We start from the raw sequence: 15,291 nt of genomic DNA, 5'->3' as shown, positions 1-15,291 counted from the left end.
TCACAATCAGGTAATTACCGACATAATTTGGAGGTTATGTCACAAGAGGAGATGACTGGACTGCACGTTAGCATTGGTTAAAACAACAAACAAAAATTTTAAGGTTATTTATTGATTGAATTAGTGAATAAATCCGCAAGAATTTATGAGTAATTCATAGATACAGCTTTATAACAAAAGGAAAACGATGTTTGTTAAAATTTTTGTTGACACTGTAAAGGAGTTCAGAAGTTATTTTTTACGGAATTTTCACTGAGGGGATTCTTGTGAACATTCAAGTTATGGAAATTTAACAGTGAAGTAGTTTTTACAAGCTTTCTATGGGTGAATTGAAGAATTCATTCAAGTTCTGGTCACAATGAGCGGAGGTATCGATAAACTGGGGAAGATCACACCCTCCAGGAAGTCAAGATGTGCTGAGCGATCACATTTTCCGGCGACTATCAAGCAGGTGATGATTATAAATTAATGGACAAGTTGACATGTCCATATTTTCCAAACCCATAAATTATCGGAAAAAAATAAAAAGTCTTTTATGACTCTTGAAATTCTAACCTAAAAATTCCTTTGACATCTTTGTGTTTGCTCACTTATTTCGAGGATTTATAGGGAAAGTACTTTTCACCTGATGATGGATGAATTAATGTAAACAATGGACGACTAAAATGTGTCATTGATTGGACCGACTGATTCAATGCAATGATTAGGGACATTCTTCTTTATTTCAGAATACTCCAGGATCCTTGACGGATCGGGTAGTTATTGACAAGCCGGGACCAACCGTAGCAATAACAGTAAAGACAAAGAGCCACAAAACTACTCCCAAACAGCCAAAAACCCCATCAGCAAATCCCGAGTCTGAAAATCAAGTTGAATGGAAAAAACATTCGTCAGTATTAACTGAGAATAAGAGCAACTGGCCTGGGAGATTTCGAGAACAAACGAGAGCTTCGTTGAAGCAAACTCTTCATCAAATTCATGGAGGTACGAGAGGTTCCAAGAGTGCACGGCCATTGACAGAAGATTACAGGGAACCTAGACGAGCTAGACATGATGCTCTATTAGGAAACCCCTCCACCACGTCCGTTGGGACTAGAGACAGTGCAGAATCTGTCATTGTTATTGATAAAGGGGTGCAATGTGGAGGATTGTTTGACTCTTCTAATAATCATTTTAATTTATTGACTCCAATTCCGACAATTGCTTTCTTGATGAAGGAGCTCGAAAGCTTAGTCAAGGACGAGAAGTCCAGTGTAATTTTGTACCAGATGGAACAGGCATTGTTGAGAATACCTAGTGATACTGGGAAATCTAGTCCTGACGTGAGTCCTGAAGTTTTTTTTTGTAATAATTAAGTGTTTCACAATCGTTGGGAAATAATTGCGTTAATATTTTTTAATGTCCACAGGATCTAGAGATGATTCTAAAATATAGCCAACTAGAAGCCAGTGTGACTCAACTAGCAGCTGCAGGTAAAGAAATGCAGACGACATTGGAAACCTCTCGAAAGGAAAAAGCCATTCTTCAACAGTAATTAATTCCTCCAATTTTTCATTTCCAATTGATTCCAACACCACGCGCAAATATTTCTCACTGATGTATCTCTCCACCATTTTGACAGACAACTCGAGGAGAAGTCTCTCCACCTCGAGTCATCCCTTCGTCGAGAGGCCGAGCTCGAAACTGTCCTGAACGACCTGCGTCAGAAACTCTCAGACTCTTCAAAATTAGATCTCACAAATAAAAAACTCCTCAGCGATCTTAAAGAGAAAAATGAAAAGATTCAAGTCCTCCAGAATATCACAACCGAATTAAAAACTGAACTCAACGAACAAACAGAACTCGCCCACCAGCGGTTCCTTGACTCTCAGTTCCTCAAAATGGAGAAGGAAAAATTGTCTGTAATGTCTTCCTTTAAGGATTCCGAGCTGATTGAACATCGGAAGGCCATAAAGAACCTCCACCATCTGATCGGAGATGAATTGATCAACATCAAGAAGGCTTCCAGACCTGACAATTTGTCTGTCAACCCAGATGGGTATCTATCGCAGATGGTGATCGGTGGTAGGGCTTCATCGTCACCAGTTCGTTCCTCGAGTAATTCCATCCCCGTAACGAGAAATACTGGGCATGATGTGGTCGACGTCTCAGAGCCCTCTATCTCCACAATAGATGTGACTAATCCGCCCACAATGATCAATAAAACTTTATCATCACTGTCGGAGAATTTCATCAATGATTCAGAGAACCAAACAGAAAAATTTAAGGAAAAAACACATTTAGAATTCACTTCCATTGGAGGAGATGATGCGTCACACATTGGTTTAATTCTAAAACCTAGTGAAGATGAGTTCATTTATGTGGTGCCTGAGGGTAATCGTGATGGTGACCAAGTTGAACAGGGAATGAGTGAGATGAAGAGGTCGAGGGGGAGGCTGTCCCTGGATGGGAGGCTGGAGGGGAGCAAAGGGATGAAGGAAATCGAAATGATGTATCAAAATACGAGAATCAACAGTAAGGTGGAGGTGAGGGTGCCCAGCCCCCCGAGAAATTATCCCCATCCTGACTGGAGTGATAGCTCGCTGCCGACGATGACTATCTCGGAGTCTAATTTGATATAATTGGGTGGTAAGAGTCTAGCGATTTTCGAGGATGTTATACTAATTTATCTTATTTATGAGGTTATCAACGCCAAATGAGACAATAAATAATTCAGTGGCGAAGTGGAAAATCGAGGTAAGTTCACTTATCACTGAGCTCTATCCATTAGAACCAATGAAGTGAATAAATAAATCATCAGTTTGTCTTATCATAATCTATCTCCACATATTTAATAAAAAAGAATTCATATATTTTCTACAATGTTACGGCACATTTGTCCAGTCTATTAGTTACATAACTTTTTAAATTAAATAAATAAATAACTTCAATAATGTTGGTTACGTCGATCGTAATAGGACGATGAGTATTTGCTAAAACGATCACTTCCCGCATCGTCCGGATATTTTTCTTCGGCTTTGTAATGGATTTCCGGGGCTGAGCCTACCTGTCCTTGCCAGTACCTCGTCCAGTAAAAATCTTCTGGGTTAACTTCGTGTGGGTGTTTGGCATTTCTGAATACATGGACGCAATATATCAAGCTTCCCATTAACGTGGCAAAGCCGAATATTAAGAAAATTATTCCGAGAATCCTGAAACAATGAAAGGCTTCGTTATTCCGCAATCGCATCGCTTTTCTGTCTCTCGAGTTGAAAAGGGAAATTGTGGAATTTCCTGAGAAATTCTACGTTGATAAAAATATCTGTTAGTTATTTTTACATTGAAAATTGACACTAGTAATTACCAGACAATGAGGGGATGGAAGATTTGTATGACTATGACAAAACCAAGTGTGACAAGAATAATTCCCAGATTGATGAGGAGCAATAGACAACACATTCCTTTCGTATTTGGACAAAATGGATTTGGTGTGGACATGGTTTCAACGACAAGCCCACCGTGTCTCGAGGTTTTTGTTTTTATGGTGGATCCATTGGAGGCTCCAGATCTTGCTGAGCCATAGCTATAATTACTAGGAGCTCTATATCCATATCTGGAACTTGCCACGGGACTGTGGTGGCCTGAGGCTCTACTGGATATTTAAAAGTTGATATCAATTCATCGAGAATAGTAAGATTTTCATTTACTTGTGCAATTATCTTCACAATAATTAATCACACACCTGAAGTCCGGGGTAGTCCGATAAGCTTCACTTGTGATATAAATTTCGGAATCCTGTCCATGTCGGTGGATTCCTGGAGGTGAATCGTTCAGGTCTCGTTCGTGTCGTCTCTTTTCTTTTCTGCCAATCTGCAAAAGAGTAAATTAAAATTGAATATATTTCTGATGACAAGTTACTTCGTTGGAAGAATTATTTTTATTGCCTTTGGGAAGGGGAATGGGAGTTGTTCTTTAAAAATTTGTTGTCTAAAAATAAAAATGACAAACTGATGATTACCATAGCATTTGGCTTATGGGCTGTGGCGTACTCCGAGGATGTACGTACGGAAATGGTCCGATGGCTTTCCTCGCCGTCCGTAGAATAGGCCCGATGTGGATCCCTCCCATTGTGCATTTGATATTCGTTGTTGTGACGCATTGTTACCTGTCTGATGTCTGTAACTTCATTGCGTACATTCGTTTTTATTTACAACACATATTGGTTGGAGTGTAGGCACAAGGTTAAGGTACGCCCGCGTGCAACCTCGTCCTCAATTATGTAATGGAGGATTAACCGAGAAGATTGAATTCAACATTCTAAGGATTTTTGGTTATTATATTTCGAGTACATCGCAGGAACTAATCAGTTATCTATGCAAATTAATTAATTAGGTGACTAATTGATTTTTAGAAAATCATTGATAGTTCGGTTTTTTTCTGAATCAACTGGAGAAATTAAATTTTCTCGATCCATTTTAATTCGTTGAGTCTGATTGCTTTATGAACAATTTGTGCAATTTTCTCACGAGGAATGCATTGCATCCTTTGTTTGATAAAACCACACGTTCGAAGAACAATATCTTCTTTACCAATCTTGGTGTGTCTGAGTTACTTTCGCTTCTGACAGCAAGTTGAATCATCCTCAGCCGTCACACTCACGTGAGGAACAACAAAAATTACTCTATGTATCGAATAACATCATCACAATCATTAGAACTCTGTGAATTCAATTAACAACGGGTTTTATTTATGATATAAAAAATTGTTTTTGTGGTTAGGATGCGGAGATTTCAATGCCTGTCGATGCACCGTTTGTCGAATATCTATTTAATATATAAAGATTTTTCTAAAGAGTCAATTAAGACTAATTGAATTAGTAGACAAATCTTCTGATGTTCTGATGAAACTAAGGGCTAATCTACTTCATTTTTGAATATTATTTTCATCGAATATCGTAAATTATCACTGATTTCCTGGAATAATTAATAGCAACTTCCCCATAGCCACCTTTCCCCACCTTAGAACAATCACAAAACAAGCAAATTTCCCGAGTTACTCAATTCTCACAACTTCCTGTCTTATATAACTCGGTGATTTCGAAAAAACTGGAATTAATGTTTATCAAATAAAATTAACTTTCTCCCCTCTCTGTCAAAAAAAAACTCCACTCGAGTGATTGAATAATCAAAATTATTTTTGCAATTATCCATAAAAATAAATAATCGATAGAGAAGTACAATAAATGCCTGAATGTATTTTGCTGAACCTTTTTCTGAAGATTTTCCAAGCTATTTCTTCTTCTCAGTCCACAAGTCACTTTGCAGATGATGGAAATTTGCGTAATAACACATTTAAATGGATGATCAGTACCATATTTATGAACTTTTTGCTTTATTTTGACAACAGTTTAATGATTCCTCCAAATTCAATGAATATTTATTACTTCGAGGTATTTCCCAAAGCAAAATATGATGGGATGTATATGAAAATTATTTACAATTGTTATAACTGCGCGGTATGAATTGGAAATAACTATACTAGCTTTGGTAGACAGCTAGGCACTCCGAGCACCGTCAAGACTCAACTTGTAAGTATCTTTCAGGCTTTTCGCGGTGGGTAGAGAAAGGTGGCCATGAGACAACTATACCGCTTCGCTGGATTTTACTCGACACAACTTGTGCCATAAAACTGTGGACGGTGGAATGGCAGTGGAGATCAATTCGTAGTTATAGCTGAGGACTTGTTTTTGTGGGTATGTTACTGTCACTTGTGTCTTCTAATTTATATTTAAGAGTTTAGTTTATCGTCAGATTAATATGGGCCATGGTTGGAGTATTTTTCAAGTAATTTATTTTACGAATATCTGAGGGCGACCTAAGGTAATGAATTTTTAAAATGTTTCGGGGATTATAAAAAAGGTCACGGTATTCAATAAAATCAACGTTTTATTGCATTTCAAAGAGTACATAATCATATTTTCATAGAGAAAAAATAAAAGAAAGAAGAACGTAAATATAAATTCCATAAAAATAAAATTTGGAATGAAGAGACGCGCAGCTAACAGAGATCCCTCTATTCCACTGGAGCAAAAACAACTCTGCTCCAGTGGAAAATAAAAGATCCACCTCTTCTGACAATTATAATGACAGATAAACGATGATGTTACGATGACGAAAAGCGGTCCCATTGTCACTCTGTCTGACAAAACCACAAACTACCACGTGTCTACATGAATTAATTCACTACAGTTGAGTAAAATCATTAATATATCCTTAACTATATCAGAACGAATAATATGTATCCCTTCTCCCACTTCTATCTAGACTTCTCACGACTGTTGTTTAAAATGGCTGCCAAGTGACCCTACAGCCTCCACCGAAGATAACCCCAAGGGCAAATAATAAATCGATTAATCTCTACATTGATGAGAAAGAGCGAAAAGAAAATCTTAAACTCAGTTAAAAACACAAATAGTAAAGTACATAGTAAAAGTATCGAATGAACATAGACAAATCAAGGCAAAATGTAGATTTGTAAATTGTCAATAAAATTGTATCGCCCGAAACTGTAATGATAATAATTTTGCTTTATTCTAGAGATAAAAAAATACTTGAAACGACAACCCCTTTTTCAAAATAGATCATTTAGATTTCGAGCTATCACTAATGAATATATTCCGTGTCGGGTCAATACGATATGAAATAATTTTCATAAATAATTGTCAATTGATTTTGCCAAGATTCTTCAAATTATCAAACTAACAAAACATCAATAGACAGGCATTCATTAATTCATCAATCCCTTGGCTTTGAAGAGATCCCTCATGAGCCCTTTAAGGTATCCAATCTCCCTAGCGAGCTCTTTAACTTGATCTTGCAATTTCTCGTTGTGTTCAATCAGCTCCTGCTCCTCCCCAATGATCTCTTTTATTTCCGCCTTCTTCTTCTGACGATACCTAGTGGCTGCATTTTTGTTCTGCTCCTTCTTTCTGACCTTTTTATCTTCGATATTGGGCCTGGAGTAAGGCTTGCTTCGGCTCTTCGAGTGAATCCGTTGTCCACGTTGTTTATTACCAGAAGAACCTTCAGAAGTGCCCGACGAGGTTGTTGGTATCGTCCAGTCAGGATCGTTAGAGTCTTCAGAGGACAAGTAGCTGTTGGAACTTGTGCATGAACTTGCTGGTGTCGATGGAGACATATCTTCAGCGCAAGACCGAACATATTCATCCATTTCTGCTAGTTCATTAGCCACATCTCCAGTTACTTGAGTGGCCAGTGGCATCAGGGAGACGTTCTCAGCATTCCATCCCCCAGAGATCTGTTCTAGGTAGGAGTCAGGTTTGACCACTGCTGGCACCATCTTCTGAGGGATTTGGGTGACTGGAATCACCTGGGGTTTGCTCATCTGATAGTCCACCATCGCTGGCTGAAGAGCAACGAGTAGCTGACTATCAAAACCCATGGATTTTTCCGAGATCTCGTGGGGTGGTGTCTGAGGTGGGGTCAGTTGGGACATGGTGGGGAAAATTTGGTGACAGGCTTCCACATCCCCCAGGACTGTTTCGAACTCCTGCAGCAGGGACTGGGTTGTCTCCTGCTTCTGGGGATAAGGTGGGATCGGCTTTTGGCTGCATTCTGGGGTCGGAATCTCCTCAAACAGGAACTCGACTTTTTCCTCCAGCCAATCGGAGAAGGGCTCTGCAAATAAGGAAATTTATTAGGTATTTGTAGGTTGAAATGGATTGTTTAAGTCGATGAGTTTGACAAAAGAATTATTTATTCAATTAACTGGATCATGAGCGAAATTTCGCGATATGTGGGCCACATTCAGTTCGACAAATAGGAAAATTTAATTCTCCAGTTTCCTACGGAAATAAATATCATCGACGGGATGATCCAGGAATTAATGAAGGTTTCAATGCGGAATATTCTCTTTTCGGTTATTTTTGTTTTGATAATGAAGATATTTTCGGTGGTATCAAGTAGGTCGGTTGGGTCGCATTCCTTCGGTTACAAGATCATACTCATAATTCTATCTCTAATCAGTAGCTGATGAAATAATTGAAGAATTAGTGGATACTCTAATCCGGAAGTTTGCAGTTTATATGAAACTGAAAGATTTTCACAATATTTTGGTCCACAACGAAGGGATCCTATAATTGCGTAATTAGTGAAAGGACATATTATTTATTTTTCTTTTGGCCACTTAAACACGGAATTTTTATTGTTGACAATTCCCTTAGTCATTTATAATGATTATTCATGAAGTAGAAGGCGGAACCAAGGATTTGCTTGGTACTTGACGAGTACTGGGAGTGGCTGGCATTTGAATACTTATATTTTTTTTGCATATGTGTAATGGAAGTGATAACTGTATTTAAGTGAATAAGTTTACCACTTATACGATAAAATAAATTTTATTACGACAATACTTCCGAAATTATTCGGTTCTGGATAAAATATCAAGATAAAGTAAATGATCCACTGAAGACAGGTGACCATCTTCAGGATTCCAATTATGTTAGTATTCTGATAATTATTTTGACAATTCATGAATAATAAATGACTGATCTGGCCGACCAAACAGTTCGTAGAACGTTACGGTATTTAAATAGCTGAATAAACCTTGTTGATACAAGATATGCGTACAGACGAAACTAATATCTATATTTGTTTTGTTTTCGTTTATCAATTTTCGTCGCCGAAGTAATATTAAGATTTTGCGGGCTTCATTTTTTAATATTTCGATTTCTCTGTGGAAAATAACGCACTTTCACTCATTCCCGATTAAACACATGACGCGTGAGATTGTAAAGTGAGAGAAGGGAAAACCCAGTCTTCAGTAATATTAATATCATAGAAATATTCACTAAAAATTTTTCAATAACATGGGATACGTATAAATCAACAACTGTTATTATTAATCTTTCACACGAGTTCTAAATTGTGAAGGATGAGAAAACTCTATATTCTGTGAATAATAACGTTTCTATTTACTTAACAAGTTGCTCAACTCGGGAACATTCCTATTCAAACGAAACATCTAATCATCGATTTTTTTTTATTCCTAACTAGAAATAAAAAGTTTCAGTTGATAAATGATGATGCATTCCCTCTCATAATTTACTCATTACCAAACCCATCAATATAATGACGAAAACAGGTCGATAATGAATCAATAACCCCTTCCCCCTCCCCCACAGATCGCTCACTAGTTTTTTTTTAATCAAGAAAAAAAAAATCTATCAAAAAATCGTATCTAGGGCGCCGCATCATCCGTTCTCCCATCTCATTATAATTCCCCACCTCGAAAGGAGGAAGACCAGCAAATCCTTGATAAGTCAACTAAGGCCATCATCCGCAATCACTGGGACTGCAACCCCGTATCATAATAAAAAGCTCGTGATACCATAGATTTCGTATCTCAGCCCCTTCAGCGACGTAGTGTGTTTACCAATTGTGTAATCATATCGGGAATCCTTTGATTTCGTGCAAAAACATTAGGCCTCTCTTGTCACTGACAAAAATTCTTCCAGCACGTGATTAATCCCAATGACAATCGCATGAGAGTGTGTGCGTAGTAACAGGTATTTGATCTCATTAAAAAAAAATCTAGCATTTCGTCCGAAAGTTAATTCTGATCGATTTAATTGGATCGGTTTCATCATGTCTTGGGCTCTTCCTTCCTCGCCTATTCTTTCCAAATGTCGAAAAAATTCCAGTCCACACTATTTTAAAGAAACATGAGTGCCTTAGCCAGAGACAGACCTTGAATTTGATTCAAAGCGAAACGGAATCGTAATAGTTTGTATTTCATAGGCAACTATATTTTTTTGTAAAACTACTTCACTGACTCAACAATCCACTGGTCGACTTGATGAAGTAATTGTATCGATAAAAAATAATAACTGCAAAATTTAATACTATCATTCGTAGGCAACGAAGCTACTGGAAAATATCCGATAATTTGGAAATACTTATGGTATTACAACTGAATATTCATGATTTTCTCAATGTTTCTTCACTCAATTTACTCAACAAATTCGATATTTGAAAATGGATGAATGGTTGAGTCTATAGTAAAGAATACACGGATATCCCCAAAAGATCTCACTATTAATACAATTTTTTCTAATCATTTATACGTTGTTTTATCACTCAACCATTGCTTCGTTTCTATTGATTGAAAACGTGGGTAAAGTTTCCAAGGCCATAGTGAATGATAATCCACCGCAAACATAGTCTGGCCCTTGAACGACTGAACGTGTCAACGTTGGGAATCTTATAATCCACAAAAAACTCTGCCTTGTGTTTTTATTCTGATATATCGAAGACCATATGTGAAGTAATCTCCACTGTTTTTTTTCTAGGACCTTGTCTAGCACGAAAATGTTTATTATTCCGTTGATAGCTCTGAAAATGTTATTGTCTAAGTATAAAGAGTGATACAACAAGCAAAAAGTGCAGACATTTTTGAACGAGATAAATTTCTCAAGTAAAATAGATAAAGCATAATCTATAGAGACCTTAATCGGTACAATTGTTCATACAAATATGAAGGTGGAATCTCACGGTTTGGGGCTATATCGTCGAAAATATATGGATAATCGTTTAAACACTAATTTATGTCACTAGGTCCGATAAACCGAGGTTCACATTCCCCTACATTTTGTTTGGAGCCAGTTTTTGAGGCTTCGTAATATAAATTTAGGAAATCATACTTCAATAATGATGATACCGCCTCTACTTTTCCAATTTTATAAGATATTCGAAAGATTCTAAAAATAATTTTTTAGGGTAATTATGCGTTGACACTTAGGCACGTGATTTAAATGCCAATGAGCATAATGAAGAAGTTATCAGTTTCTAACGGAACTCGAGACTTTTACTATGACTTCAATAATTAAAAAAACATTCAAAAACAATTACTCGTCGGAGATCCGTACGTGAGGAGAAAGAAAAATAATCTGACAAATGTAAACAATATTCCAAAAATATTCAAATGATGACTTGAACAGTTGTTGGGTTCAGCATTGAATCAGAGTTAAGCCACAACTTGATTTTTTTATGATAAAAAAATCGCCCAAAAAATTTTCTTCATACTTTCATTTGAGACCCCCCAATTGTTAAGATAATGACAAGGAAACTTTTGTTCTCCATTATCTTCCCGCAGCCTTCAATAAATTGTTAGTAGCCTTAACGATCAATGCACAAACACATTGTCCTTCTCAGAATAATAATTCCCTCTTTTTCACCATCAGTTTTCGAATATCGGTTTCTTGTTCACATCGTATCCATAATATTCTATCAGTTCATCATAAATTATCCCCTATCTCACAGAATCAGGTTTTCAACTTCATGACTTTATTCAAACATGTATCATTGATTTGTCAGTACAGAAAAACCAGTTCAGTGGGAGGTGTGCTCATTGTCACGCTCCATCGAAGGCAAAACTAATTCATTAGAGCACCCCCTGTCTCCCCCTCCACCCTATTTATCTGACAGAACTGTACATTTAATACGGATTTTAAAAAGCCTTCATAGAATGCTCATATTACAAAATCTCCAAGCTCACATCTAGCTACAAACATCCAGCAGTTTAACGTTCGCACTTCAAATCATTGAAGTGTAGATAACGCAAATTCAGTCCAATAAATAACATCAATGAACCGTGAACAAGTGAAAGGGGAGGAGGAGTTGAGGTCATTGTCTCATTTTTGAGTTATAACTGAGATCAATGAGCCTTTGATTTTACTTCTCTCACTCTCATCATCGTCTTCATTATCTCCACAACGAGAATTTTCTCATCTATGTAAAAGGTCATTCGATATTTCCTCGATATTCATCCCTGATACACGATTAGTCGGATGAAAATTTGTATTTAAAAATGTTTCTCTATTAAATATTTATATTTTTTCCACTTTGACATGTAAACGTGTCATCAGTCTGTGAAACTAATTTTATCTCCTCTCTCCCCTGCACCAAATGTCCCTCAAATCATCAGATACTTCCACAACGTGCATTTATCAATCATCAGGCATGTAAAAAATTTCCTAGAACTAATACGAAATATGTAGTGGGGGGTACATATGATGGAAACCTACCAGCATAACAAATCGCCATTATCCCTCACGTCTCAATAAATCCAATAGATGTACGATCTACTCTAACAAAATGCAATAAAACTCGGTCTCATTAGCGTGGAATTGAGGAAAAAAATGTAATTCATGAAAATAAATGAAAAAAGTAATAACAAATTTATCAATCGATGATTCTTGCGCTGGATATTTTAACCGTTGTCGGTGGTTATCTTCGGTTGGTGCTGTACAAGGTCACTTCGGCGGCGTTTTAATAATTCACCACTCAACCGTTGTACGTATCCAATCTTAAATGCCTTAGTCAGCGTCTTTTCACCAATTTTTGGGAATTCACAATGATTTCTCGATTCCACGTGTAACGATACGAGAACTGCATGCTACTGTACAACATTAGCACACTCCAACATTTAGATTGTTTAGAGTCACGGTGATGCGTTAATGATGCCAGTATCACGGATTTTTTAATCTTCAGTTATTCAACTTATGTGAATGAGTATTCAGATGCATCAGAAATTAAAAAAAAAAAAATTTTCAATCACTGCCCAATGATTTTATCGTCCGGTTAAAAATGTTCAGCAATGATGGATTGATTCAGCAGTCAATTGGTCGTCAATGAATATATGCAATTGATTAATCAAGTGTCTGATTCATTGATATTGCTGAGCACAATTGTTTCCGTAGAATTCAATTGGAGAACAATTTTTAACTCGATTTTTTTTTTCAGTTGTTAATCAACAATAAAACGTGAGTTCAGATGAAGAATGTCAGAATAATTAGTTTGTACTACTTCGCACTGGCACGATTCAACTGGTAGCGCTGGTTTCCGCGGCACTTGATCAACTTGAGAAGAAGGCTGATTATGAGGAGAAGGGGTTTTGTGGAAAATTGGAGGGGGTGGAACGAGTTTTAACACGTTTGAAGTCATGTGGTTCATTCTGTTGACCCGTGTAACATAGAAACCCAGCTTTTACTTATCTTTGGACTTTCCCTCCTTCGATTCGAGACATTTAGGAGCGAGGGGGGGAGAGAGTTGGTCCCGTGGAGGTTGACCACTTTGTCTTATGAGATTAACATTATTATTATCGCGGAGAGTTACTGCATTATTCGTTAAAATTATACAATGATTTTGTTGGTTTTTTCAAAGTAGTAAAACGAAAAAAAACCCGAGACGGTTTTTTTAGAAAGGGAAGGAGTGAGGGGGGGGGGCGACGTGGTAATGACAAGGTCTGAATTGTGGAAAAAAACTGTTGTGACGCTTTTCATATGAAAGTAAGCGGAATTAACATTTGGAAATGATTTTAAGAAAATTTACGAAAGGGAGAGAGCAACAAATTATTTGAGAAAAGTTTCTCGATAAGAAATTCCATGACGTGAACATTTGTTTTGTCTATTGTCAATGGATCGAATGATTTCTCGTTATGAAATATCTCCAGAACTATCTGTCGAGGCATAATTAAATATAGCCATATGGCTCGCAAATTATTGAGTTAAACGCAAAAGAGCAAGTGACTTTTTGCTGCAGATTCTAAAGTTTCCAGAATTCAGATAAATTCAGGGTAAAAAATTTGAATTTTTCACGTGCTGAAATATTTATCGAATAAGCATTTAATTTTTCCTTAATGTAGGCGTGAAACTGGATTCCCTTCCCACGGAGTTGAAAATACGGTTCTAACCACAAGAGGTAACGTAGAGGATCGACATTCTCAGCTCGCTAACGCTTGTGGTTACCGCACCTCTGTATTACCTTCCTAGGATTAAAATATAAACAATTTTTTACCTTCTTTGATGTATTCATCCAATTCCTCCAGTAGTTGGGTAGCCACTTGGGCCCGTGATGGAGTCTCGTCAGACAGAGTGTCATCGTTAGGATCATTTATGAGTGATGATGATGGTGAAAATGATTTGACATCGACGTAAAATCTGTCATCCTCAATGTCGCTAGTCGATGTCCCACTGGGGGACACCGGCTCCACTTTCCACATCCAGCTTTCGTAGGACATGGCTGCTGCGTTTCGTCTCTTGGTGTAACAAGGATAAGTTTATTAGCGTTGATTGCGGCGTCGCTAAGACGTAGCTCGTATTGAGTGCCATTTTGGCCCTGTAAATAAATAAATAAATTACTTAATTGTTGCTTATCGAATAATCACGAAGTCAAGTGGTTGACAATCGTAAGTCCGAATTCGAATTTTCAATTAGTAATTGGAGACAGAGGCTCCATCATTATTTGTTTAATAGCATTTCAGGATTTGCGTGGTCAACACAATAAACAATCGATGTTTTCATTTTATTATCAGCTTTGTACACACATGAAGGGGACGAAGCATATGGAGTTCCCCACTTAAAGAATTTGTATGTCTAAAATTAACCTCTTGTGTCCCTTCAAGTCACAACCAAATGGTCGGTAAAAGCAAATTAAAAATAATAAATACATGTCTATTAACATTGATCGTCACTCTACCCGACTCAATCAAGATTTTCACGTGACTTAAAACCTCAGGGTCTAAAACAAATCAATCAGGAGCTGTTTGTTCCACTTATTTGACAATAAAATGAAATAAATGATGACAACGAAGTAAACCAAAAAAAATACTTTTGGAGATAAACTAACGATTTGTTAATGGATTTCTTATTTCTAATGAGTTTATCTATCTTATTAACCTTTATGATGCAATCTTTTGTGACGTCAGGAGACCAAGCGAATCCCCCACCCCATTTTTCAGCGCCAAAACCAAACATGGCCGAAATTTGATCAAAACCTTTCGATGTTTATGTTTATTCTACATAAACATTGACATCGAAGGGGGGGGGGGTGGATTTTTTCCCCATTTTCGAGATTTGTTATACCGAAATTCGCCACGAGTGGTTCCCACCATTGATCGTGATGAGTCACAAAATGGCGGACAGTAGTAAGGGAGTACAATAACCGAATCGCACTGCATGAAATAGTTGAGAAGTATTTGTCAATGATAAAAAATAATTACAGATGTTTTACTTACTCCATTTTTGTGGTTGTTGTATCGGCACACTTGCGTGTGCAAGCCGGATCCCGACTAGAAACCCATCTTCACTGTGGAGAGAGCGGTTGAAAATATGTAAACGTCTTCTTTCGGTGTTTCATGGAGGAAAAGTGAGCCAGCGAGTGCTGCGCAAGAATATGGCTTTCGTGGATTTCAAGTCACGTGATGTAACGGGAAATGTCTTGTGCTTGGAGAGGG

At 37.3% G+C, this 15,291-nt stretch overlaps 3 protein-coding genes across 10 annotated transcripts; 1 reads left to right on the top strand and 2 right to left on the bottom strand.

Moving 5' to 3' along the window:
• Positions 1-309: 309 nt before the first annotated feature.
• LOC135170123 (uncharacterized) lies at positions 310-5,731 on the top strand. Of its 6 annotated transcripts, XR_010300315.1 has the most exons (7): positions 310-451; positions 729-1,322; positions 1,409-1,530; positions 1,622-2,628; positions 2,682-2,736; positions 2,958-3,669; positions 5,582-5,731. XR_010300315.1 is itself a non-coding variant. In XM_064135656.1 (5 exons), the coding sequence occupies exons 1-4, from the start codon at positions 359-361 to the stop codon at positions 2,619-2,621; spliced, it is 1,809 nt and encodes a 602-aa protein (XP_063991726.1). In that variant the 5' UTR covers positions 310-358; the 3' UTR covers positions 2,622-2,628; positions 5,582-5,731. The 6 variants fall into 6 exon arrangements, 1 of the variants encoding a protein (XP_063991726.1); XR_010300316.1 differs by lacking the exon at positions 2,682-2,736; XR_010300314.1 differs by lacking the exon at positions 2,958-3,669.
• Positions 2,801-4,138, bottom strand: LOC135170142 (uncharacterized). Of its 2 annotated transcripts, none has more exons than XM_064135693.1 (4): positions 3,998-4,138; positions 3,722-3,849; positions 3,344-3,631; positions 2,801-3,191 (listed from the first exon to the last, which is right to left on the bottom strand). In XM_064135693.1, exons 1-4 carry the CDS (start codon positions 4,136-4,138, stop codon positions 2,927-2,929), a joined length of 822 nt encoding a protein of 273 aa, XP_063991763.1. In that variant the 3' UTR covers positions 2,801-2,926. The 2 variants fall into 2 exon arrangements, with proteins under 2 accessions (XP_063991763.1, XP_063991764.1); XM_064135694.1 differs by having other exon boundaries at positions 3,344-3,628.
• Positions 5,732-5,906: 175 nt separating the features above from the next.
• Positions 5,907-15,233, bottom strand: LOC135170137 (activating transcription factor of chaperone). 2 transcript variants are annotated; one of them, XM_064135687.1, is made up of 3 exons: positions 15,073-15,233; positions 13,854-14,174; positions 5,907-7,676 (listed from the first exon to the last, which is right to left on the bottom strand). In XM_064135687.1, exons 2-3 carry the CDS (start codon positions 14,074-14,076, stop codon positions 6,766-6,768), a joined length of 1,134 nt encoding a protein of 377 aa, XP_063991757.1. In that variant the 5' UTR covers positions 14,077-14,174; positions 15,073-15,233; the 3' UTR covers positions 5,907-6,765. The 2 variants fall into 2 exon arrangements, with proteins under 2 accessions (XP_063991757.1, XP_063991758.1); XM_064135688.1 differs by lacking the exons at positions 13,854-14,174; positions 15,073-15,233 and adding an exon at positions 12,083-12,864.
• Between the last annotated feature and the right edge of the window lie 58 nt (positions 15,234-15,291).

Source organism: Diachasmimorpha longicaudata, chromosome 16 (assembly GCF_034640455.1).
Source record: "Diachasmimorpha longicaudata isolate KC_UGA_2023 chromosome 16, iyDiaLong2, whole genome shotgun sequence".
Lineage (NCBI taxonomy): Eukaryota > Metazoa > Arthropoda > Insecta > Hymenoptera > Braconidae > Diachasmimorpha > Diachasmimorpha longicaudata.
Note: the sequence above shows the minus strand (reverse complement) of the source record. Positions and strands in the feature narration are given on the sequence as shown.